At 36.9% G+C, this 27,879-nt stretch overlaps 1 protein-coding gene and 1 long non-coding RNA gene across 2 annotated transcripts in view; one reads left to right on the top strand and one right to left on the bottom strand.

Moving 5' to 3' along the window:
* LOC110223790 (uncharacterized) lies at positions 1-26,498 on the bottom strand. The gene is made up of 3 exons (XR_002328789.2): positions 26,201-26,498; positions 16,514-16,641; positions 1-11,842 (listed from the first exon to the last, which is right to left on the bottom strand). It is a non-coding gene; the product is annotated as an uncharacterized LOC110223790 (long non-coding RNA).
* Positions 24,908-27,879, top strand: part of KCNN2 (potassium calcium-activated channel subfamily N member 2) — a 190,947-nt gene continuing 187,975 nt past the window's right edge. Inside the window, exons 1-2 of the mRNA XM_021009472.2 lie at positions 24,908-25,004; positions 26,492-27,780. Of these exons, the coding sequence (XP_020865131.1) occupies positions 24,983-25,004; positions 26,492-27,780 (1,311 nt within the window). The 5' untranslated portion in view covers positions 24,908-24,982. The remainder of the gene's footprint in view (positions 25,005-26,491; positions 27,781-27,879) is intronic.

Raw genomic sequence — 27,879 nt, 5'->3', positions numbered from 1 at the left:
TAATTCTTTCCCTATGGGAAATGGAAAAAAAAAAGATTAAACAATTTTCCATCCTATGTATTTCAAAAACAGTGACAGGAGTAAGTGTTTATGTAGCACCTGCTATGTATCAGATACTATGCTAAGCACTTTTTCAAGTATTATCTCATTTGATCCTTGTAACAACCCTATGAGAAAGATGCTATTATTATCCCCAGTTTACAGTTGAGGAAACTAAGGCAAGCAGAAGTTAAGTGACTTGCCCGGTTTATGTAGCTAGTGAGCAAGGACAGATTTGAACTCATGGGTTTCTAACTTTTGGCCTAGTGTGCTACTGTGCTACCAGCTTCCTCTAACAGCCTTATAAAGGTTGTGCCCCCTTCATCTTGTTCCCATATTCAAACTCATCAACCTGAGTTCTAGAATAATCTAATTGAACATTTGCATATTTCCTCATTAATTAACAAAATTTTAGCATAATCTGCCGATCAACTAATCTTAGAGCCCCACTCCAGTTTAATAGTCAGAAGAAACATTTTCTCCCAATAGTATATAGTCATTTTATATAGATAACCCTTTAATCTGTTAAGATTAAATAAATATTAGTTACTGGCTATATAATGTTTAACTTTACATATGTAAAAAAAACTAGTAACAATATTTAGCTATAAGAATGATAACTGTAGAGGCAGGCAACTTCTGCAAACTTCTGGAAAGACAGTTCCATCATTCAGTTCACTCAAGATACTAAGCAAAGTCTCTTGTCAGGGATTTTCTTTCTCGTCTTTGTAAGATAAAGGTTACAATTGTTCCATTAAGAAAGAAAACCTTTCTACCTTCTTTCTGTCTTTCCTCTCCAGCTTCTCTCAAGCCATGACAATCTCTTTTACTTCTCTAAAGCCACCACACTAAACTTTCTCTTCAAACTGACAGTTAAAATTTTCATTTCCACAACATTTGGTTCTTTAAAATGCAGTAATACAGGAAAATAGGGGGGAAGGGGATAAGAGAGTAGGGGGATGATGCGAGGGAAGATTGGAGCAGGGGGTAATCAGAAGCAAACACTTCTGAGGAGGGACAAGGTCAAAAGAGAGAATAGAATATTTGGGGAGGTGGGATAGAATGAAGAGAAATATACTTAGTTTTTTACAACATGACTATTATGAAAGTTTTTTGCATGACTACACATGTATAACCTGTATCAAGTTGCTTGCCTTCTCAATGAGGGTGAATAGGGAGGGAGGAAGGGTGAGAATTTGGAGCCCAAAGTTTTAAAAACAAATGTTAAAAATTGGTTTTACATGCAACTTGGAAATAAGATATACAGGCAATGGGGCATAGAAATCTATTCTGCCCTACAGGAAAATAGAAGGGAAAGGTGATAGAAGGGAGGGCAGACTAGGGGAAGGGGTATTCAGAATGCATGCCATCTTGGGGTGGGGGAAGGGGTGAGATGGGGAGAAAATCTGGAACTCAAAATCTTGTGGAAGTGAATGTAGAAAACAAAAAATAAATTAATTAATAAAAAAAATTTAAAAAGAACAAAAATGCAGTAATAGTTATTATGGACTCTGCAGGAGGCAGGTTTCACAAGTAAAAGAAAAATTGACATTAGTTTTATTATGCATAGTCATAGTGATACAGACTTTCATTTTGTTTTTGTGAGGATTTATGTTTATAGCCTTACTTTAAAATGTAACTTTTGGATTTAATCTTTCTAAACTAGAACATGTACTTCCTTTTTTTCCATTGTTTATAATTTTTCTTTTGCTTTCTTTTTTTTTAATCCTGCCTTTATTTCACTTCCTCTTCATCAAACTCATTGTTCTAAGGTGCTCCCTTTCTTGTTCATTGTCATTCAACATTTGACAAATATTTATTAAAGACTACTACGTACAAAACCCTGTACTTATGTCCAGAGGGAGAGTAAAAAAATTTTTAAGAGTTTTTCCTTACTACCTTGTGGAAATACATACCTCAGTACTAAATTCCCCCAAAGATAATGATCTCAACAGTTCAAGTACTCATTTAAATAATTCAGATCACAACCCATCCATGCCTGCTCATCCTGTGCTACTCTTGTCCCTGTCCTTCCCTAAATGAGTCACATGTGAATAATACCAGATAACAATAATTAAAAATAGGAAGTCCTAAGTATATAAGCTGTATCAACAGACTTGCTATGGAATTTGATAGGAGGGACAGGACATATTTAGCTCAGCAAGTCTAGAAAGCTTTGTGGAAAAACATCTTATTTCAGTAGAGTCTTGAAAGATGCATAGGATATCAACATGTGGAGATGGGAGGAGAAGGCATTTTGAGCATAGGGAAAATAAAATATGAAATACCTTTTGTATTTATTGATTATATATCTTAGACATAAACTCATCAGAAAATTTTAGTACAAAGATTTTTTTTCCCTGCTTGACTAGGTATATAATTTTGTCCATGCAGAAGTTTTTCCTTTGTGTGTAATCAAAGTTATCTATTTTAACTTTTCTAATTGTCTCTATTTCTTGTCTGGTTAAAAATACATCTGCAACCCATAGCTGTGAGAAGTATATGACCTACTTCTAATTCTGGATAGTATGATCTTTAATATTAAGCTTGCATATCCATTTAGAATGTATTGTAAATTACAGTATATGGTTTTGATCTGCATGTAATTTTTGCTAGACTGCTTTCCATTTTTTCTCAGCAGTTTTTATTGAATAAAATTTTTTCCCAGGTAATTTGTGTTTTTACTTTATCAAACATTGGGTTGTTGAATTCCACTGTTTCTGTTTCTCCCTTCTCTAGTCTTTTCCATTCATCTCTTTCTCTATTTTCTAAACAATACCAGATGGCTTTGATGCCTGCTCCTATATAGCATAGTTTGAGTACTGGAAGTGCTATTCCTCTTTTACCCACATTTGTTTTCATCACTTCCCTTGATATTCTAGATATCTTGATTTTCCAAATGTATTTTGTTATTACTTTTATCCGGTTCTACAAAGTATCCCCTTGGCAATTTAATTAGTATAGCACTGAAATTGTAAATTAACTTTGGCAGTATAGTCATTTTTATTATATTGACATGGCCTAACGATGAGCACTGAATATTCCTACAGCTACTTAAGTTCTTTATTTCTTTAAGGAGTACTTTTTACAATAGAATCTATAGAAATCTTTTGTGTTTTTTAGTAGATCAATCCCCAGATATTTTGTGCACTTTGTAGTTGTTTAGAATGGGATTTTTTCCTTTCTAATTTTACATCTTGGGTTTTATCATTATTATGTAAAAAATGCTGTTGATTTTTGAAGGCTGATTTTGGAGTATGTAATTTGTGGAATCTATTAATTGCCTCATTAGTATCTTGGCTGATTTTCCAAAATTTTCCAAGTATGCCATCATATCATGAGCAAATATAGTTTTGTCTCCTCTTTATTTATCCTTATTATTTTAATTTTTTCTCTTGTCTTACTGCTATTGCTAGCATTTCCAGAATTATATTAAATAATAGTGGTGAAAGTGAGCATTCTTGCTTATGTATTTTTGGAAAAGATTCTAGTGTATTCCCATTGCTTATGATACTTGTTTTTGGTTTCAGATAGATGCTTTTTATGATTATAGAAGGTCTTGCTAGGCCCATACTTTGTAGGTTTTTTAGCACAAAGAGTATTGTACTTTGTCAAAAACTTTTTCTGAATCTATTGATGTGATTGTGTAGTTTGAGATGTTTTGATTTTTCATGTGATTAATGATACTAGTTATTTTCCTAATATTGAATCATCCTTACATCTTTGGTATAAATTCCACTTGGTCATAATGAATGACTTCTTGGATAAATTATTGTAGTCTGTTTGATAGGACTTTATTTAAATATTTTTCTTTAACATTTTAGTTAAAGCTTTGAGTTCCAAATTCTCTCCCTCCTTCCCCCTCTCCCTCAATGCTCTTCCCCCCTGCCCAAAATGTTAAGTATCAGATGTAGGTTATACATGTCCAATTATGGAAAACATTTCCATATTTGTCATTTTGTACAAGAAGATTCAAACCAAAGAAAAAAATGAGAGAAAGTAAAAAATAGCATGCTTCAGTCTATATTCAGACCGTATTGTTTCTTTCTCTCGAGGCAGACAGCATGCTTCATCAACGGTCCTTTGGAATTGTCTTGGATCATTGTATTGCTGAAAATAGCTAAGTTATTCACAATTCTTCATAAAACAATATTGCTTTTACTGTGTACAACATTCTCCTGGTTCTGTTCATTTCATTATTCATCAGTTCATGTAAGTCTTTCCATGTTTTTCTGAAATCATCCTGCTTGTTATTTCTTATAGCACAATAATATTCCATTACAATCACATACCATAGCTTGTTTAGCCATTCCCCAATTGATGGGCATCCCTTTGATTTCCAATTCTTAGGCACCACACAAAGAGCTGCTATAAATATTTTTGCACAAACAGGTCCTTTTCCCTTTTTTTGGATGTCTCAGGACATAGACCTAGCAGTGGTATTGCTGGATCAAAAGGTATGCACAGTTTTATAGCCCTCTGGTCATAGTTCAAAGTTGCTCTTCAGAATGGTTAGATCAGTTCACAACTCCACCAGCAGTGCATTGGTGTCCCAGTTTTCCCACATCCCCTCTAACATCTAACATTTTCCTTTTTTGTCATATTAACCACTCTGATAGGTGTGAAGTGGTACCTCAGAACTGTTTTAATTTGCATTTTTCTGATCAACAGTGATCTAGAGCATTTTTTCATATGACTGTAAATAGCTTTCTTTGTCTACCTATTTTACATTTTGTAATGCTCTCTATATCTTCTTTGGTCCTAAAGAACTTAGGATATTTATCCACAAATAAGAATTTATCCATAAATCTGACAGAGAAACTATTCTATGCACTCTTAATTTGCTTATGGTATCACCCTTTATACGTAAATCATACACCCATTTTGACCTTATCTTGGTATATGGTGGTGAGATGTTGCCCTATACCTAGTTTTCACCATACTGTTTTCCCAGCAGTTTTTGTCAAATAATGTTTTTGTTCCAAAAGCTTGGATCTTTGTGTTTATCACATACTAGATTACTATGGTCATTTACTATAATGTAATTTGTACCTAACCTATTCCACTAATCCACCTCTCTATTTCTTTGTCAGTACCAGTTTGTTTTGATAATTACTGCTTTCAGTTTGAAATTTGGTACAGCTAGACCACCTCCTTTCCCATTTTTTTTCATTGATTCCCTTGATATCTTTGAGCTTTTGTTCTTCCAGATGAATTTTGTTATTATTTTTCTTACTCTATAATTTTTGATAGTTTGGTATAGTACTGAATAAATACATTAATTTAGATAGATTGTCATTTTTATTATATTGACTTGGCCTACCCATGAACAATTAATATTTTTCTAATTGTTTAGACCTCACTTTATTTGTGTGAAAAGTGATTTGTAGTTGTGTTCATATAGTTCCTGAGTTTGTCTTGGCAAGTAGACACCCAACTGTCTCAGTTTTTTTAAATGGAATTTCTCTTTCTATCTCTTGCTGCTGGACTTTGTTGGTAATATGTAGAAATGCTGATGATTTATGTGGGTTTGTTTTGTATCCTGCAACTTTGCTAAAGATGTTGATAATTTCAAGTAGTTTTTTAATTGATTCTCTAGGATTTTCTAAGTATAATATCATATCATCTGCAAAGAGTGATAGTCTTGTTTCCTCTTTGCCTATTCTAATTCCTTTATTTTTCATCTTTCATTGCTATAGTTAACATTTCTAGCACAATGTTAAATAACAGAGCTGATAATGGGCATCCTTGCTTCACCCCTGATTTTTTTTAGGTAATTGGGGTTAAGTGACTTGCCCAGGGTCACACAGCTAGTGTCAAGTGTTTGGCCTGAGGCTGGATTTGAACTCAGGTCCTCCTGACTTCAGGGCTGAAGCTCTATCCACTGCGCTACCTGCCCCGCTTCACCTTTAATTGTATTGGGAAGGCTTCTAGTTTGTCCCTATTTTAGGTAATGCTTCCTGATGATTTTAGATAAATATTACTTATCATTTTAAGGTAAGCTCCATTTATTCCTATGCTGTCTAGTGTTTTTTAAAAGGAATGGGCACTATATTTTGTCAAAGGATTTTTCTAAATCTATCGAGATAATCATATGATTTCTGTTGGTTTTGTTATTGATATGATCAATTATGCTGATAGTTTTCCTAATATTGAACCAGCCCTACATTCCTTGTATAAATCCCACCTGGTTATAGTATATGATCCTTGTGGTATATTGTTTCAATCTCTTTGAGAGTATTTAATTTTTTTGCATCAATATTCCTTAGGGAAATTGGTCTATAATTTTCTTTCCCTGTTTTGGATCCTCCTGGTTTAGGTATAAGCACCATATTTGTGTCATAAAAGGAATTTGGTAGGACTCCTTCTTTGCCTATTTTACTAAATAGTTTATATAGTATTGGGATTAATTGTTCTTTAAATATTTGGTAGAATTCACATCTGGTCCTGGGAATTTTTTCTTAGGAAGTTCATTGATGGGTTGTTCATTTTTTTTTCTGAGAATGAGTTGTTTAAGTATTTTATTTCTTCTTCTGTTAATCTGGGTAGTTCATATTTTTGTAAATATTCATCCATTTCATTTAGATTGTCAAATTCATTCCCATATAATTGGACAAAATAGCTCCCAACAATTGTCTTAATTTCCTCTTCATTGGTGGTGAATTCACCCCCTTTCATTTTTGATACTAGCAATTTAGTTTTCTTCTTTCCTTTTTTTAAATCAAATTAACCAATGGTTTATCTATTTTTTTTTCATAAAACCAGGTTCTAGTTTCATTTAGAAGTTCAATGGTTTCCTTAGTTTCAATTTTAATTAATCTCTCCTTTGATTTTCTAGTTTTTTTTTTAAATTACATGCCCAATTCAATGATCTGCTCTTTCTCTATTTTGTTGATTTAAGCAATTAGAGATATAAATTTTCCCAAGTACCATTTTGGCTGCATCCCATAAATTTTGGTATGTTATCTCATTGTTGTCATTTTCTTTAATGAAATTATCAACTGTTTCTATGATTTGTTCTTTGACCCACTTATTTTTTAGGATTAGATTACTTAATTTACAATTAATTTTAAATTTCTCTTTCCATTGTCCATTATTGAACGTAATTTTTATTGCATTATGATCTAAAAAGGAGGCATTTGATATTTCTGCTTTTCTGCATTTGGCTGTAAGGTTTTTATGTCCTAATACAGGGTCAATTTTTGTGTGGGTGCCATGTGCTGCTGAGAAAAAGGTATATTCCTTTCTATTACTATTCACATTTCTCCAGAGATCTATCATATCTAGATTTTCCAGAATTTTATTCACCTTCTTAAATTCTTTCTTTTTTTTTTTTTTATAGATTTATCTAGTTCTGAGAGGGGAAAAGTTGAGGTCCCCCACTAGTATAGTTTTATTATCTATTTCTTCCTGTAACTCATTCAACTTCTCTTTCAAAAATTTAGATGCTATGCCATTTGATGTATAATATTGGTGTTTAATATTGACACCAGTCCATTGTCTACAGTACCTTTCAGCAAGATATAATTTCCTTTTTTATCTCTTTTAATTAGATCTCTTTTTTGCTTTTGGTTTGAGATCAAGAATGCTTCCCCTGCTTTCTTTGCTTCAGCTGAAACACAACAGATGTTACTCCAGGCCCTTACCTTTACCTTGCATCTCTTTGCTTCAACTGTGTTTCTCGTAAACAACATATCGTGGGATTCTGGTTTTTAATCCACTGTGCTATCTGCCTTCATTTTATGGGTGAGTTCATCTCATTCACATTTATAGTTATTATAGCTAACTGTGCATTTCCCTCCTTGCTATTGCTTATCCTCTCCCTTACCCCCAACCCTTTCCTTCCTCGCAAGTGTTTACTTCTAATCACTGCCTTCACCAACATACCCTTCCTTTTATCAGTCCCACTTCTTTATATGGCAAGATAGATTTCTATATCCAACTGAATGTGTATATTATTCCTTCTTTGAGCCAATTTTGAAGAGAATAAGGTTTAAGTTTTGCCTGCCAACCCCCCCCACTTCCATATTCCCTTCCATTATAATAGCTCTTTTATGCCTCTTTTATGTGGGATAATTTACCCCATTCAATCTCCCCCCTCCTTCTTCCAGTGCAATTTTCTTTCTTACCCCTTTATTTTGGGGGGGAGGGATATCATCCCATCAAAGTCACTTATATTCCCATCTTCTGTCTATATATACTCCTTCTAGTTGATCTTATTATTGTTGAGTTACAAATATCAACTTGTCATATAGGAATATAAATAGTTTAACCTTACTGAATTTCTTTCATTTTCTCTTTCTTGTTTCTTTTTTTTTTCCATTTTATATTTCCCTTGAGTCTCGTATTTGGAGGTCAGATTTTTTTACTCAGCTCTGGTCTTTTAATTAGAAATTCTTGAAAGTCCTCTATTTCATTTAATATCCATTTTTTTCTCCTGAAAGACTACATTCAATTTTGCTGTATAAGTGATTCTTGGTTGTAAAACTAATTTCTTTGCCTTCTTATATATCATAGTCCAAGCCTTCCAGTTCTTTAATGTGGAAGCTGCCAAATCCTGTGTAATCCTGACTGTAGCCCTATGATATTTGAGAGGTTTTTTTTCCTTTTGGCCGCTTGCAATACTTCCTCCTTATCTGTGAGCTCTGGAATTTGACTATGATGTTCCTGGGAGTTTTCCTTTTGGGATCTCTTTTAGGTGGTGATTAGTGGATTCTTTCAAAGTCTATTTCGCCCTCTGGTTGTAATATATCAGGGCAGTTTTCTTTGATAAATTCTTGAAAAATGGTTGTCCAGGCTTTTAAATTTTGTTATCATAGCTTTCAGGTAGTCCAATAATTCTTAAATTACCTCTCCTGGATCTATTTTCTAGGTCAATTGTTTTTCCAATGAGGAATTTTACATTTTCTCCTATTTTTTTTTTACTTTTTAAATTTTATTTTATTATATTCTTAAGTCTCATAGATTTATTAGTTTCCACTTGTTCAGTTCTAATTTTTAAGGAATTATTTTCTTTAGGGAGCTTTCATACTTTCTTTTCCATTTGGCCAATTCTATTTTTAGGGGGTTATTTTCCTTGATAAATTTTTGCATATTTTTTCCCATGTTATTGACTCTTCTTTCACGATTTGCTTGCATTATTCTCATTTCTTTGCCAGTTTTTCTTCTGCTTCTATAACTTGCTTTTTAAAATCCTTTTTAAGCTCTTCCAGGAATTCTTTTTTGGTCCAGAGACCAAATTACATTTTTCTTTGAGGCTTCACACATAGCCATTTTGATACTCTTGTCCTTTTCTAAGTTTATGCTTTGATCATCATCCCTATTACCATAGTAACTTTCTATAGTGAAGCTCTTCTTTGTTTTTAACTCATTTTTCTGCCTTTTTTGTGACTTGGTGTTTTCATGTGAGAAGACTCTGATCTTGCACTGTCCCAAGCTTTTTTTAGGCTGGGGCTCTAGGTCTTACTGCTGGCTTTCACTGGGCTTCAGGGCTTAGCTTTTTGCTTTCTCTGGAGGGTAGACTTCCCTTCTGACTTGTATTAGGGGGGTCGGGCCTTCCTGTTGGACTCCTCTGGGTGTAGGGTTTAGCTGCTTGCCTGCCCCTAGGGTGGGGACTTGCTGCTGGGTTGCTATGGTAACAGTTTTTCTGGTAGCTGGCCCTGGAGAAGGGAGCTTATTGCTAATTGGCTCCAAGGGTGGGGCCCTGCTACTGGGTTGCTATGGGAACAGGGCCTCTCTGCTGGTAAGGCTCAGGGTGAAGTCTTGTTGGCCCATCATGTTGTGGGGCTTTAGGACCAGTCAGCAATGGGGTCAAGGCCTTGCTGGTGGCTTGAGCTGGGGATGGGGTTGCAGGAGTGGGGTCTTGATGTGGGGCTGGTTTGCAGGAGGGTGGAGCCTTAAGGATGGATGGCCCCAGGCTTGGAGCCTTGCTTCAGGCCCCCTGCTGTGAGGCTGCCTGGGGCTGCTGCTGCTCTTCCACCTTGCTCCCCTCTCCCAGTGAGACAGACCTTCAGCTTCCCTGCTCCTAGATCAATTCTGAGGCAGTTTTCTAGTTGCTTGGAGAAGAATCTGGAACAGCTTCAGAGGGTTTCTTCCTCACTGTACCATCTTGGCACCTGAAGTCATGTTTAAAATTTTTGAGTCAATATTGATGAATGATATTAGCTTACAGTTTTCCTTCTGTGTTGTATCTTTCCATCCTCAGGTATTAGGACTATATTTGTCTCATAAAAAGATTCTGGGAGGGTGCTTCCTTTTTGAGTTTTTGAGAATAGTTTACAATAATTTTTTCTTTAAAAATTTGACAGAATTCTCCTGTGAATCCATCAGTACCAGGAGTTGTTAGGTTTTTCTCCTGTCTTGGTAATTCCTTTGTAGCTAGATGTATCGCCTTTTCTGAGATTAGGTCATATAAGATCTCTCTCTGGTCTTGTGACAGTTTAGATATTTTACATTTTTTAAAGTATTCCTCTGCTTCTTGTTTGTTCTCAGTTTTGTTAGCATATAACTTCATATTAAGTTGTTGTTGATAATTTTCTGCCCCTTCTTTTTAATCAGATTCGCTAAAATTGATTAACTTTATTCATCTTTTCAGAGAATCAGTGTTTAGTTTTATTCATCATTTAATGTATTTCTTATTTCCGACTTATCTATTCCTCTTTTAATTTTTAATATCTTCTCTTTTCTGCTTATTTTAGTTTTCTTTGTTTCTTGGCTTTCTAATTTTTAAGTTAGTGTTCAGTTTACTAATCTTCTCTTTTTCCATATTGGTGATGTTTGTATGGATATGTATTTTACTCCAATGTTGGCTTTAGCTATATCCCTCAAATTTTGGCATATTGCTTCATCATTATTATTTCTTTCACATAATTATTGTTTCTATGATTTGTTTCCTGACCCACTCATTATTTAGAATTTCATTGCTATGTTTATATTTGGGTCTCTGTATTTTGTACATGGTCCCTGAAACAATGGCTTTTAATTATATTATGATCTGTAAAGGATGTATTTATTATTTCTGCTTTTTTATATTTGTTTGCAATATCTCTGTGCCATCATACAGGTTTTTTTTTTATAAAATTTCCATATGGTACTAAGAAATACCTATATTCTTTTGCAAACCATTTAGAAGATGCCATAAGTCTTTTGGTTCTAGATACTCTAGCAATCTGTTCAGATCCACATTTTTCTTTTTGCTATTTGACTTACCAAAATTGAGAAGGGGATATTAAAGTTTCCTATTATTATTGTGTTATTTTTGTCAACCTGAATTAAAGAGAAAGTAGCCAATATAGCAAAAGGCAAGGAAATTGCAACTGGGGTTCCACACAGCAGCAAGTGCTGGGGAGCCCAAAGAGTAGGCTGTGGATAGGGTTCTTATAAAGTAATACGGCAAAGGGAGAGGAGCTACAGGTGCAGCAGTTTGAGACATTCCATAGGTTCACCAGATAAGTTGTTTCACTTACACAACAACTGATACTTCATCGAGAAAGCTTGGGAATCCCAGGGAGGAGAGTCTAGGACATTTACAAAATAGTCAGAGGCTGGGAGTGATAATGTGTGGTCAGTCTCAAGCAATTTGTGGGTCTGGGAAAAGAGGACAAGGTTCAGTTTCAGCTGCATTTGAAATCTACTTCTCTTGGTCAAGATGAAATCTGGAATTTCGTAGCTGACCAAAAGAAACATCAAGGAGTTTGATGAGCTGGGCTACAGGGTATCCTTGGACAGGTGTCTTTTCCAATACTTAGTCTCTGTGTTCCAGCTGCAAAGTAGACTGGTCCAGGGCTGCGTTCCTAGAAAATGACTGAGAAATAAGAAGATTAAGTTCTCAAAAAGTTTTGAGTGACTCTGACAGTAGGATAGAAGGGAAACCTTGGAGATGGGAGAGTGGCAATGGGGCAAAAGGATTAAGAGAAGAGCTCTGACTCTAGCTCTGAAATGTCCAGGTAATATTTGGGACATCTGTCTTTTAGAGAATTAGAAAAATTCTAAGTAGACAGTCACAGTGTCTTGGAAAGAATAAGAATAAGTGAGCTTTGTCCAGCATACTTTTTTTCCTGGCATTTTACATTTTCCTTGAAAATATTTGTTACCATGGAATGATTTGCCAACACTGTTATTGCCTAAAAATACCATAATAGTAACATAGTTGGGACAACATTTAAAAAGTAGTTAAAAACTAAGTCATAATTTATATATATTATATATATATAATATATATATATATATAAGCTAAAAAAAAACAGAACACAGGTTACCAAAGTTTATAAATCTGGCAATAAAACAAAATAATATTAGTGGAAAGAAAAAAAGGTTAAAACAGCATAAATGTGCTTTAAAACAAAAATGCCAGACAGTACTAAGACAAATTCCAGCTGAATATCCTGTCATGAAACAAAACTTGCTCAAGTATAAATCAATGAAAAAAAAGTATCAAATAAATACACAAAGCCATCATAATATTTGAATACTAGGAACATGAAAACTTTAAATGCCTGTGAAGTTTACCAAAAAAAAGAGAAAAGTTAACTTTGTTTTTAACTACTGCACTATTATTAGTGTATGTAATATTTCAATAGCATGTAATTGTAAGAACATTATTCACTGATTTGGTTACAAAGTCACTTGTTTCAGTTCAATAAAATTCAAACCTAAGCCAACCCTAAGCTGATTTCATATTTCCCCCACATTGGAAACAGCTCAAACAACAAAGTTCCAGGTCATTGTTAAAAACCTGCTTATACTCAACAAGATGAACAGCAGTGGAAAAGGCTAGAGAAAAAAGAAAAAGACAGTTTATGTAAAATACTTTCAAAAACATCAAGACTAGTGTTAACCTCTAGAGGGCTTATTGGCCTCTCCAGTGAAATTCTTTTACCTTGAACTCTAAGTTTGTTGACTTCCTTTTGGAGATCTCTTTGAATATATCTGATAAACCTCCTCTGTCCCCTCTGTTCCCTCTTTCAGTCCCTTATCTCCCTAGTGTGGCTAAATGGTTAAGGGCCTCCAAGAGTACATTTTGACTTGGCTAACAATTGCTTGCTTTCAGCAAATACAGTCTTCCTAGAAGCTCCACTGTGTCTGGGTCATAGAGTTCTGCCATCATTCCTGACCAGAATATGAGTGTTAATACTGATAATGAATGCCTCAACCTTTTCCTCCTCTTTAGTGTGTAGAGATGGACCAGTTTTAAAAAGTAGCTCCTGCATATCACTGCTGCCTAAGCCAAATGATGCAAACATACAAATGTGATGTGTATTAAATGCCAGCCTACAAAAAGAATGGAGGACACTGAGGTGTAGGCTATTCCAGGTTTCAATACAACTGTACATTTTCCCTTATTATCCATGGACTGCACATTGGTAGAATCAATGAGTTTTCATGGAGCAACAACAGCCACTATCACCATAATGAAAAGAACAAACATATCCCCATAAAAGAGGAAAGTATGTGAGCCTTTCCAGTGTATTAAAGGGAAGGCGACCAAAAGCTTCTTTACATAGATACAGTCTTGCACTAAAATCTCCTATTGCTCCAAATCCAAATTTTGTCCTCAGAAATTTAGATATGTGTTCATCTGACTTTAGATTAAGAAATTAAGGTTACGATTAATAGGGCTATTGAGAAAAACTGTCAAACATAACACCAAGGCTAAGTGGAACAAAAGTTTCCCTGGCCTATTACTGAAGCCTCCAGTTTTCAGATTTAAAAACAAAAAAATTTCTTGCTATTATGAGAGATTTGACCAGGGTCACACAGTAATTATGCTCAGGGGAGTATCTCAGAGGAGAGACTTGAATCCAGGGGTTCCTGATTTGGGGATCACTTCTCTATGCTGCCTCTTCAGGCTTCAAGACCATCAGGGTCTCCACACCTGATAACCTTGTTCTGATTCCCAGGTTTTGATTCTACCTAGAAGCCATTCAGCTTAGTCTTTCTCTTCCTCAGACCAAGGCTTTAAATTAACATATAAAAGACATCAATAAAGAGTGATCTCATTTCCTCAGCAACCACATTTTGGAGTTTTAGCAGATATGGGAAAGCTTTTCAGCCTCAAAGCAATAAGTCAAGGGTTGGGCAGAAGGCAAAATGCCTGGGGCTACCTTTCCCCTCAATTCTTAAAATGAGAAGCTTACAGAAGCCAGTATGGCCTAGCCAATATGGTACCCACGCTTTTGTAAGTTCTGTGATGGCCACACTCCAAAGCTCCTGAAGAGCATTTGGGCTCTATAGGCTTAGAGGCTTTGCAACTAAGTTTAAGATTTGACTTTAATACAGCCAAATAAATGTAGGTGGGGCTTACTTTCTTAATTGTAAGCTGATTTGTAAACTTTCCCATAGTTCTTCCGCCTCAGAATTTTGCAGTTCTCATTATGAAACCTTATACCATATCAGTAACAGAGCTGGTGAAAACTCATAACCATGCCCAAATAGTACTAAGAAACATAGGCTTTAAAAAGCCAGGTCAAACGATGTATGATATGGGCAAGGCCCAGTGCTAAGGTGGGTAGGCACAACCACTACATGCCCATCTAACTTCATTTGTATTAGGCTAAGCCAGTAAGGCTTCAGAACTCTTAGGGCAATATAGTATGATGAGAATTTGTCATCTTTGTAACTTTTAGTTCTCACCTAAAATCAAACCACTATACTTAAATGATTAGCAGGGCTGGCAAAATCCTAGGACTCTGATTTTCACAGATGGGGACATCTTAAAGATATTCCTACCATTTCAAATTCACAGCAAAAAAACCCAACATCATAAATATCTATTGCATTTCTAAATGAGCAGTTTCAAGTATTTAACATCATCCTTTTAAAAATAGAATCTATAACAATTTAATCTATAACCCCAAAGAATACTGATCTAAAATTATCAAATATCCACATTATAGATTGTTAAACTGAGGTAACTTGTTTTAATATCACACAATTAACAAATTTCCAAACCCAAGCAATTTTTTAACCCTTTGTCTTAATGCCAAACAGCACAATAACGCCTGACTTATCAAAAGCATCTTATTAGGAGAGACATATTTCACATAAAATAAGAAGGCCAGAATAAATTTAATCACACCTGGATCTGTATTTCCAAATGGTATTATTCCCAATTTATCTGATGCCTATCTACTGTTAGCATTTCAAAAAAGAGTTCATTATTAGCAATAAATTCATTTTTAATACACATAGTGACAATTCTCAGCTTAAAATTCTGCTAAGAAACCAGTTTCCTAGATTCATATCGCACATAATCTATAAACCTTAACTTTGCAGTTCAAGTAAATGTGGATTTACAATTTCTAATACTCGAGGTCAATTACCAGTTAAAGTTTTAACAAATTTCTTAAAAGCAGGTGAAAAAGAATCAAGCTGTAGTCACCATATTACCTTTCTGACAATTCTGCTTTGAGCTGCAGAAGGAATTACATAGCTAAGTGCAAAGGTAAGGGACTTATTCAAATTAATTGGCTGGGGAGGGGAAAGGAAGCATCTGGCTATTGACTCCCACACTCTCCTCATCTTCTCTCGTTCGGGGTTCAAGACAGGGAGAAAAAAAAAGAAGCTTGCCTCATAATCAGGGACACACACACACATACACAACACAGCATACTTTAACACAAATAGCAGTCCACAAAGACAGACACAAAGGCAGTATATATTAGTGGTAAAGCTTCTTAACATAATTTAGTCTCCTCAGAGCCACATCAATTTGAGCTAGATTAATTGGTCCTTTTTTTTTTAAGGGGGTGGGGAAGTGGGGGCTTGTCAATGAAGGGATGAGGCAGCACTTGTACTGTAGCCGGTGGCAATTTTTCTTCCAATAGCCTGACTTTTTACAGTAGAAACCCATACCTCATCACTACTAGAGCTTGGAGCTCGCCTACAAGGGGAAGATCTAAAGGCCAAGGAGAAAGTGGAGGTCAGTCTCAGGGCCTCTTTAAGATCTACTACCTAACTTTTGATTTCTTCCTTCTCCTTCTTTAATTTGGAGACCTCCTCCTGAAGATCACAAACCTTACCCTCAATATTTCTTTTTCCTGATCTCAATTGCTGGATATATCCTTGAAGGGAGGAGAGTTCAGATTCAGGTTCTTGTTTGGAGCCATTGGGAAAAGGCATCCCACTCTGTGCCTTCAATCTTTGGGCCACTGAAATCAAGGGTAAACTGCAAAAATTTTGTTGTGACCAAAAGAATATCAAAGGGTCCGACTTGGTTAAATACTGCCAATTGTCCACGTACTTATAAGTACACAGTCCATAATTTGAAAACAGACCCCATCAGCCATCCATTTTGGATCTGTTGGGAGTGGACACATGGTCCATAATCACAAACCCCAGACCCCTCTTTAGGGGACCCTGTCAGAGCAGACCCAAGTTACCAAGTTACCCACGGGCATCAAACAAACCCCTGACTCAAGAGCCCTAGGAACTCAAGCAAAGAGACACAAGTTCAGGATTCACGAGACCTACTCACCCAGGCCTGGCCTCAAAATCTGGGACTGGAATACAAAGGGTTCACTGCTGTACCAAGCATCCAGGTCAAAGATGGGGCCCACAGGGCAGAAGTTTTCAAATTTCAGCAGAACCTCCATTTATGTCAACCTGAATTAAGGAAAAAGCAGCCAATATAGCAAAAATTATGATGCTTGGATGGGGCAAAGAAATTACAACTGGGCTCCACACAGTAGCAAGTGTTGGGGAGTCCAACAAGGGGGTTGGACAGTGGGCTCTTAAGATAGGGGCAATTTTGGGCTTTCACAAGGATGTAATGAAAATTAGATAATTTGAAAACTGTTAAAATATAAGGTGATTTAAAGTTGTGGTTTCAACATGTTAATGATGAGATTAATGGTTTTCCGTACAAAGTAATTTGGAAAGGCTGGTTCATGCATTCAACAAGACTAAAGTCACCTAATTTGTAATGGGTTTGTTTCAAGTTTCAAATAAAAAATATCATTTCAACTTGGTAAACTTTTGTATTAGTTCCAGAAAGTATGTGATTTACATCAGTCCATAGGAAAATATCACAGGGTAGACAGGCAGATCAGCCCCTTGGTCCCTGTGATTCCCCATATTTTGTACACTTGCCAGATCCTTCTATTAAATTGTGAGGTTAAAGTCAGGAATCTCTATTTGTTTAAAGGAATAGGATTTCAGTACAGTTATGTTAGTGAAGAGTAGTGACTTACCAGCTACCTTGTTATCTTAATGGGAAATCTGATTTTACTTATGTTTGTTATTTAAGATAGAAGTAGAACATGAGTAACAATATATACAAACTACTCAAGACTCATCTTAAAGATGTTACCATTGTTTAAAGGGATTCTGAGAGTAGTGATCTATGTGTTCATTTGAACATGGTTAAAACTGAACAAATTCTACTATAGATAATGTTTCATAAAATCTGTTCTCTATATAATTTGGGATTATTATATTTACACATCCCAAGTGTTCTATTGGTTATTAAGCATCTTAAAGCAAAATTAGTTGTGTAATGTTGAACTTGGAAAGAGAAAAAAAATCTACTTAGCACAGGCACTAGTTATATGAAGTTGTGATGAATCCCTTATTATTACCAATGTGAGATTATGCTCAATACTTATTACCTAGGATATGTGATCTTTGAGAGCTGAACCCACCTGAATCTCTGATTATTGGAACTTGCTTTTTAACTTTTAACTACAGTATTCTTGAGTCTGACTCTAGGCATGATCATCAAGGAATGCTATTGAGCCTGTGATCCATGGTGCTAGCAACCCTATGGGATTTTACATCTATGAAGTGCAAGTGGGTGTTCTCATGGGAAAGACTGGGAGAACAACTATTTACACGAGCTGAGGTAGGAGTCTCCTGACTCAATTTCCCCAAGCCTGGCTCAACGAAATTGGCCATCTGCATAACTTTTGCTAGAATTGACATGAAGTTAGGGAAACATTACTATACTTACTATATAGTTATGTCCCTATTCTTCTAGAGCAAATTTCTATAATCAAGAAGTTTTTGTAAGCACAATACTAAATCTATTAAATAACAGATTGATACTGGAACATCTCTGAGTTATTATAATAAGATCCAAGTATAAGATTTGAGCTACATGGCCTAGCTCCTTATCCTGGTCAGCCCCTATCCAAGCTAACAAGTATTTTAATCTACAGTAGGGATGCCCACTGTGTTCTACTCAAGCCTGGCTAGAGACAGATTCTTCTGTCAGATCACCCAAGGCTGAGAGTGGTCTGGCATTCTTTCACAAACTTCTTCCTATATCATGACTAGGAAAAGACAGTGGCAGGTTTATGCAGATTAATGAAGAGAAACCCCTAGGTTGAAATTAACTCTGTAGCTTGGAAAAGCAGGGTTTCAACAAGACGTTGGTTTAACAATAGTAGGTGCAGTCTGGGATATGGCTGAAATGTAAAGGAAAGTTGGGTAGTCTGAGTAATGGGTTTGAAAGATTTAGAATAGACCTGCACAACCTGTGGACCACCAAAGGATTTCGAGTGGCCCACAAAAAATGCAGAGTTGCCACTGTGTACTCTCCTGTTTGTCACGTGACCTGTGGCAACCAACCATCATCATTCTGTCTCTAGTGTAACCTATCTGCAGCTTGAAGAAGTTTAGAAGTTATGCAGGTCTGATTTAGAAAAATAAATAAAGTCTTGATCAAAAATATGGAAAGCAGATAAGAAGGTTTGGGGAGAAATGGGAGACATCCAAGTCCCTTCCCTCCCTGGATAGTTGTTCTGGGTACCCTTGTGCCAGCTTCAGATGGTTTAAGCATGTTGAGAGGGTGTGAAGAAGTTTATTTTAAGAAGAAAAATTGATAATGATGATTATGTAGCTTAATTTGAAAGTATCTCCTAATAAGATGAGAGGGAAAAGGCATGCAAAATTAAAATAAAAATCAGAATTCTTAAGGTGGTATAGCATTTGCTCATTCATTCTGATATTTACTAAAAATTTATTAATTAAAAGCATAACTCTTGAAATGGGGATGGATAAAAGATGTAAGAAAAATAATTAAAGGCTGCCATATTGTACCATTCTGCCTGAGAAGTCTCTGGCATGCTCTAGTCATGTATAGATTCCTAGATCCATCAATACCTGGACAAATCAAAGATTACAATATCAGTCGACTCATTTTGGTTTATAGATGTTTACAGACCAATGATTCAGATTGGAACTTTTTCACTCCTCTCAAATGCTTTTTTTTTTGAGAACTCAGTAGTAACAAAAATCATATAGACAATAAAAAGAGAAAAGCAAATAGAAGAGGTAAGTGCCATATCCTAATTGTAGCTTCAAGAGATTAAAACTTTCCTTTTTTGGATAATCACTCTTTGGTAGCAAATAAGGAGATAAATTATTACATATGAAAATTTTATGATTATAGATATTTATCCAGGATATTTCAATTGAGGCCCAATTCCAGATAATGTACAAGAAAATAACTGATATTTATATAGTACCTTAAGGTTTTCAAAGTTCTTTGAATTTATTACCTCATTTGTTCCTCAAAACAACATTACTTATTAGAATTAGATTAAGTGACTTGCCAGGTCACACAACTACTGTCTGAGGCCAAATCTGAAGTCAAGTCTTTCCTAATTCCAGGTGTAGTATTCTATGCACTGATCAACCTCACTGCCTCAGTGTGCATGATTGAGGCAGTGAGGTGGTTCAGTAGATAGAACTGGACCTGTAGTCAAGAAGACCTGAGCTCAAATCCTGCCCCAGACAAATCCAGCTATGTGGCGCTGGGTAAGTCATTTAACCTCTGTACAAATGAAATAATAATAGCTGATTGTTATAAAGATAAAATAGGATAACACTTCTAAAACACTTAATGCTCTACATAAATGCTGTTACTGTTGTTACTAAGGTAATAGTGATGGTGTTTGTATTTATATAGAACTTTGATGTTTACAAATAATATTTTTCTTACTTGAAAATATTTTGTCACCTCTGAACATGAACCATGAATCTTGATTATTTGATAATAAATTCAATTTGTTTTCATTAATCTTTCTACAACGTAATACTGCTAAACAGGAATAGAAGTTACACTTATAATCTTATGTCATTCAGATCATGGCAGAAGGTATTAGAATGGTTGTTAGCGCTTATATAGCAACATAATAGGTTCTAGCTCTTGAGGATGCATTTTTTAAACTTGACAAAGAAAAATACTAGAGATTCTATTAGTTTTATGTACTGATATTATGCCACTTTATACCACCTATGACTATTTTCACATAAAATTAAGAAACCCCCTCCAAAATCTATGTTTCCATTCAATAACAATCCCCAGTTCTAAAATATCATTTCTAATATTAAAACCATGACATATACAACATTCATTCATTCAGCAGTAACAAAAAATTTAGGTACAAGGTATTATGCTAGGTGCTAGGGAATTACAAAGATGCAGAACATCAGGATCTCTGCTGAGAGTAGTAGAAGGAAGTGAATTATAAATACATAATACAAATTAGAAAATGAACTATAAATGCACAAAAGGAATATGAAGTCCTATGAAATCAGCTAGATGAAAAATCATTTCTAACTGGGTGGTCACAGAAAAAGTAGTTGAGCTGGGCTTTGGAGAGTGAAGAATCGATGTGATCATATTGCATTTTTGTAATGACAGTTATGATTATTGTCAGTGTTTAATTCCAATTTAGCCATTTTTGATTGGGCCACCACTATTCTGATCATATTTCCTTAAAATGTGTAATACATAGATGAATGGTGAGTGTAAGAGGCAGTGGGGAGAATGAAAGCAAAGACAAAGGATAGCAAAAAAAAAAAGTAGATTCTCTTTACCATTATATTTTAAAACTGTCCCATATTATGTGGGACTCTTATTTAGCAGAAGGGGATAAAAACATATACGTGCCTCCCTCTAGCAATATTTTATGTCAATATTAATGAACAGGGACTTAATGTTTATTGCAATCAGTTCTTCAAATATAGTAGAATATCTATATAATTCTCTCTTGGGAGACAGGGCTAATATTTGGCTTAATACTTAATTGTGTTATAGCTGACTTACAGCTATATTGTGGGAGGAATGATTTAGAATTATTTATAGATTAAATATCATCTGGTCAAAATCTATCCCCTTTACAGATGAAGAAACTGAGGTCCAGAAAGATTGATTTGCCTAAAGGTAAATGGTTAGTAACTGTGGCATGTCTAAACCTACATGAATAATGGACTGCATATAAGAGGTTTCTGCTATATAAATATTCAAAATGTAGAGGTGGGAAAAGTTAACTCCATCCACCTCATGTAATTTCTTTTCCAACCACATTTATGTTTTGTGCTGTTTGCCATACCCTGCTCTTCGTCCTCTTGGTCTCCATGCCTTTGCTCTGATACCTTGACGCCCCTTCTCTTCCCATTCATTTCTTGGAATCCTTATATCCCTTTAAGGCTCAGCTCAAGTACTATGTCCTACAAAAAGAGGCCTTTCTTGATTCTCTCACTTGTTAGTTGTTAACCCACTTCTGAAATTCTATTTGGATGTGTGTTATGCTTATTTGTGTAAAATATAAGCTCCTTGAGGACAGAGACTCTCAGAGAAGTGCTTTTAGGCAGCAGGGTATTCCTCACAGATCATCTAGAGCACTTCGTACAAGCCAAGTATTCTTAAAAAGGCTACTGTGGTTTTAGTGTAACAGATGGGTGTGTAGACAAGCAAAAATGTGAAGAAGTAAATGACTTGATATATTAAAAAACAAATTTTTAAAACCTAATATCCAGGAATGGTAAATGAAATTACTGGTTTTTTAGATTTGAATACATTTTGTGGATTAGTATGACCTCTTGTGTTGAAAGAGGAAACTCCAATACTTTTGTATACCTTACTAGGAAGATCAAGTAAGCAAATCTAATTTTCTGAAACTTAATTATATCACTTTTCTCATTCTTCCCTTTTTATGTCTCCCTCAAATATTTATTTACTATTATGTGTAAGGCATTATCTATGAAACTATATTGTTTATACTCAAGCATAAACATACACATACAAATTATGTACATGACATAGATACAAAATAATGTAAGTGAACAAAGAGATGGAAAGCTGTATAGTGCTGACAATTACTTTGTAAAGATTTCTCATTTGTCAACCTTATGTTGACAGAAAATAGAAATAATGAAAATAAACATTTCTAAACTGCAATCTAATAATATTATCAATACTCAATGATATATTACTAAGATATTTAAGTAATGCATTACTGTATAACAAAGTTATAATGACAGTATAAAGCAATGAAACACTAAGTTATTAATAGACCAGTAAGCATCTCATTAAGACTATAGTAGTAGATCTCTAAAATATACAGTAGTCAGATGTTATTAAACATCATCTGGTCAAAATCTATCCCCTTTACAGATGAAGAAACTGAGATGTTATTAAGAGCTAAAGGTACAATAAGTCTGAATTCTATTTTTTTTCTTTTTAGCAATCCATAATGCCATCTTCTTATTCTCTTGTATACATGTTGCATCCTATGTCTTCAAAACTCTCTTTGAGGGTTAATGAAAACTCTATATGGTACTTATATTTAATACTTCAAAAATCTATTATTTTATTGGCGTGGGCAGCCAACACAAATTTTAACCTTACTAGAGGATCTTCAGGAGTTTTCAGTTGAAACAAACATCAATAACAAAAATACCCTCACCACTTAGTGGCCAGCCTTAAGACTGTAGGGCTAGTTTTGGCAACAGATAAACAATTAATTTCCTGGTAGCATTCAAAGCTTTTTTCAGAACCGTCAGGGTTTATGTTGAACTGGCATAGTCTTCCTTAACCCGGGATCATTTTCCTGCAACGATGAGGAATCAGATCAGAACTTTAATGAAGCCTTATCAATAAAAGTAAACAATAACAAGCACCTCCTTCTAGGTTAATTGCAAAACAATAATTCCTATAATATAATAGGAAAATATAGATGGCAAAATATAATGAGGCTACTACCATCCTGTGTAATAAAGAGATTTTTCACAACTCCTGCATCTAGCATTCTGGAAATTGTCTGACACCAAGAAAAAGTCATTCTTCTCCGTGAGAAACTTTATAAGATACTGAAGATTCTGCCTACTATAATACTATAAGATATAATTATGAGGATTCTTTGTATTTCTACAAGCTCTTTCGTCTTTGACTCTGAAAAGTTAAGAAAATACTAGTTAATTAAGCAAGACAACATCTCTCAGAAGTATTCAGCTTTTTGGAGATGGTTCTATTCAAGCACATAGAATAATTGAAAGAATACTGTGCCAATTTTATCTTAATTGGAACATTAAACCGAATGTAAATAGGCTATGTGTATGAAAATCTTTTCTCCTTTCACATGCTTTTATTTTTAAAAACAAGTTATTTAACACAAAAACTCCTGGTATTTAAATTTTTCATTTATTCAGCATTCAGGGCTTACTCAGTTGACCCAAGATCTTGTGGCTTTTCATAGATCCAAAACATTGCACAATAGATTTTCAAAATGAAAGGGCAGAAAAAGTATTGTAGCATACAGAATCTGATCTCCTGGCTAAATGAGTTTGACTTAAAAATAATCCTTCAAAAGATAAGTGTTGTTTCCTAATGAAACTTCTGGTTAGGAAGGTACAGAAAGCAGATGGCCGCAATAACATTTGTCACTTAGAAATTAACAAAGCATACTTGCTCTAATCAGATAATAAGGGAGAAGATATTTCCTGGATCAGATTTCTCATGTGATCAGGGAGTTCTAATATCTGAGAAGTATGCATTGGGGATAGCCAAAGGATTTCCACCAATAAATTGTGGCTGTCATAATTTGGACCAAGATATTATGGGGGAAATTCTGATAGTCAATGATAGTTTATAAGTGGGAATAGTTGGCTATCCCCCAAACATTCTTTTGACCATTTATTAAATGCAAGAAAGAAAAAAAAAACAATTCTTCAATTCACATATTACATTTGCTAAAGGATCTACTAAAATGAATTATTCACTTTATACTCTTGGAAAAACACAGAGAGAGAGAAACAGGCAGCAGGTGACCAACTTTAGGGATGTTGCAGAGTAGAATATCAAGAAATTGGATCCAGCTTAGCAATTCAATTACTTAATGAAAGTGATCCTCTGCTCAGGTTATTTTTGCCAATCCATTAAAACAAATCTCCATCATGCTTAAAGTCACTGTTTTCAAAGCAAATTTTCCAAAGGCCAATACAGGACTTTGCATCTATCTGACTTAGCCACAATGTTAATTCACAAGAAAGTTTGGGAGAGGGGCCAAGGAACTGTCACATTTAGAAACCAGTCGATCAGTCAATAAGAATTTATTAATTGCTCACTATTCCCTGGACACTGTGCTAAACTTTGAGTCTCCAAAGAATGGTAAAAGGTAGTGCATGTCCTCAGGAAGCTTGATGGAAGCAGGAAGCAGCAAGCAGGCTGAGAAGATAAAATTTTGGAATTTTTAAAATGAAAATTTACAATATCAAGTTATTTATAATTAAAGTCCAAACCTCCAGTTATTATTCGTTGTGGAAAGCGTTAATACTATTAAAACTATCAATAACCTGGTGTGTGGCTACCCCTTCTTTAGTAGCTCGTCGGCACTTTGCCCCTCTCAGTAGCTTTGCCCTCAATCAAAACCAGGTTTTGCCAGAGAGAAGCTTCAAAACCCTACAGTAACCATTTCGTTCTTCTCTTGTGTCCGTGTTGCAGGTAGGCGGGACCAACAGAAAGGGAAAAGGAGGAGCTGGAGCTGGTAGGACCACATCACTGGGATCCTGCCTAAACTGAGATCTACTTCCCTGGACAGTTCCCCACATGGGCACAGTCTTCTCAAGCGCAGGAAAAACCTAGGGATCCTTCAGGAAGGCAGGCAGTCACTTCAAGCCTGGGCAACTGGACTGAGTGGCCTGGGGCACCACCTCCTTGATGTTTCTAAAAAGGCGTAAATGTAAGGATTCTCTCTCTTAGTTACAGTTTAGCGTTGGGAATCCTGCCCCGGCCCCCTCCGCTTGGGCTAGCACAGCCCAAGTACTTTCGCTCCTCTACGGGATCACGGGTTTTAGAGGGGGTCCGGAGAGTTGCTTGGAGACCTCCTTACCATTCCCAAATCTCTCTTCAGCTCTACCAGCTAGAGACACAGTCAGCTTTTCCCATTCTTTCCTCGTCAGTCACATTGAAGACTGGTACCTAAACTGGTTCTGAGACTGCTAGGGATGGGGGAAATTTCGCCTAACCAAAAGCCCAGCCGGAAGAAGACCTGAATCAAGGGACCAAGTTTACCTGTGGCCACAATAGGTGCTACAGCAAATGTAAGAGGTTTGGCACCACCACTGGCCAAACTTTTCTACCTAGTATCTGGTATCCTTTCCAATGACTTCTAAAACTACATCGCTAAGGACAGAAAGCTTCTCTTTTTCAGCAGCGTGACCTAAGATAGGATGGGGGTGGGGGAAGGGGCAGGGAAAAGGAGAAATCTTGTCTGGTTTTGTCAGTAGAGGATCCAAATAAAGAGGTTCCCATCTACCCACCACTCCATACCCCAATTCATACATACATAACTCCTTTTCCAAGATGCTGCTGGCTTCCCCCTTCTGATAAGAAATTCTGGGAGCTAGAATGCATTGTAAATGAAATCAGTCAATCGACAAATATTAAATGCCTACTATGCACCAGGCATTGGGCTAGGAGCTGAGCATACAAGTAAAAGAAAGATAAATTCCTTACTAGCAAGAACTTACATTCTAATGGAGAGAGCAATTAACATATCAAAATATACACAGCATAAGTAAAAAGTTGATAAATATAAATTTATACAAAATAGTTAATACAAGTTAATTTGAGAGGGACGGCATTATACTTTGAGGGGATTTAGAGAGGTTTCATGCAGAAGATGGTCCTTAAACTGCATTTTAAAGAGAGAGACTGTTAGATTAAGGTAAGGAGTGTGTGCATTCCAGGCATATGGGATAGCCAGTTCAAAGGCACAGGGACCGGAGATGGAGTGACGGACGTGAGGAACCGAGTGAAGACCAGTTTGGCTGAATCAAAGAATGAGGATGGGGAGACATGGGAGCAGGTGATGAGTGGCTCCTTGCATAACTTGCACTTCTCTAGGAGAGAGGCTAGTGAAGTGGTAATCCTTACCAGGCCTCAGCAACCACTCCTGAGGGTTTCTCCTCGCTGCACCGCCGGCCCTCCCTTAGTTTCCCCTCTGCCTCTATACCTAAGCAAGTGAAACCACCCGAGCCAGGGCTCTAAGCCACCTTTCTCACTCTTCTCGCTGCCTCTCACTGGAGATGCGGTGCACCACTGGTATCCCTCCTCTCTTCCTTCCCCGCCCCTCTTCGCAACCCAGTTCCATTAACTCTTCTTCCTCCCCCCTCCCCCTCCTCTCCTCAAAGCCTAGCACTGCAACTCTCTCTCCTTTACCCGCAGGTGATGTCATGCCCGTTGTTTTGGTACGCCCGACCAATAGGACTCACCTCCTGGATTCTACAGGAGCCGGGATGGGCCCTTCCTCTCACCAGCAGCAGGACTCCCCTCTCTCTACCATAACGCATTGCGCAGGGTGCACCACCGCCAGGTCTCCCTGCAGCTTTAACAGTTCTGATATGGAAACCCCATTGCAGTTGCAGCGAGGCTTCTTTCCCGATCAGCAGCAGCAGCAGCAAAATCACCAACAGCCGCAGCAGCAGACACAAGACAAACCGTGCCTCTCCTTCCAGCAGCACTCAAAGCAACAACATTACTACCACCACCAGCAGCAGCAGCAGCCACAGATACACCAGTGGCAGCCGGGTAGTAGCGGCAGTAGCTCATGCCTTCAGTGCAACAGCTGCGCCTCCTCCAGCGCCCAGGTGGCGGGGGGAAGGGTGGGGGATAATCTGCCTCTGCTACTCCGCACCTCATCACCCGGCAGCGCTTTTGGAACCCGCAACTCCACGCCTGTTTCCACCTCATCCTGCTGCTGCTGCTCTTCTCGGAGGGGCAGCCAGCTCAATGTGAGTGAGTTGAATCCATCTAGCCATGCCAGTGTCCCCAGGAAACAGCAGCAGCAGTTCCCACAGTACCAATACTCTTCCCAATACCACCAGTGCAGCTTGCAGCAGGCTGCCAGCCCCACTAGCAGCCTCAGAAGCAGCGGCGGTGGCAGCGGGCACCTCCACCACAATCGCCATCACCACCACCACCAGCAGCAGCAGCAGCAGCTGCAGCAGGGTCGCCGGGAAAGCAACCCCTTCACTGAAATAGCCATGAGCAGCTGCAGGTACAACGGAGGAGTGATGCGTCCACTCAGCAACTTAAGCTCCTCCCGCAGGAACCTGCATGAGATGGACTCAGAGTCTCAGCCCCTGCAGCCCTCAGCTTCTGGTGGCTGTAGGTCCTCTTCCCCAGCTGCAGCCGTTCCTCCTCCTCCTGCTGCCCCCTCTTCCTCAGCCCCGGAGATAGTAGTGTCCAAACCCGAGCACAATAACTCTAACAACCTAGCGCTGTATGGGAGCGGTGGGGGTGTTGGTGCTGGAGATAGAGGAGGTGGGGGTGGGAGAAGCAGCGGGATCAAGTCTAGCAAGAAGAAAAACCAGAACATAGGTTACAGGCTAGGCCTTCGGAGAGCCTTATTTGAGAAGAGAAAGCGGCTCAGCGACTACGCGCTCATCTTCGGCATGTTCGGGATTGTGGTCATGGTCATTGAGACTGAGTTGTCCTGGGGCGCCTACGACAAGGTACACTCTTCCGCCTCAAACACATCCCACTTACTTCTTATCCTAGGATGACTGGGCACACAAAAGCACTAAACCACTCCACCCGTTGAACCCCTTACA

This window comes from Phascolarctos cinereus, unplaced genomic scaffold, assembly GCF_003287225.1.
Source record: "Phascolarctos cinereus isolate Bilbo 61053 unplaced genomic scaffold, phaCin_HiC Scaffold_4;HRSCAF=312, whole genome shotgun sequence".
NCBI lineage: Eukaryota > Metazoa > Chordata > Mammalia > Diprotodontia > Phascolarctidae > Phascolarctos > Phascolarctos cinereus.
The sequence above is the reverse complement of the archived record's forward strand: the minus strand, read 5'-3'. Positions and strand labels throughout refer to the sequence as shown.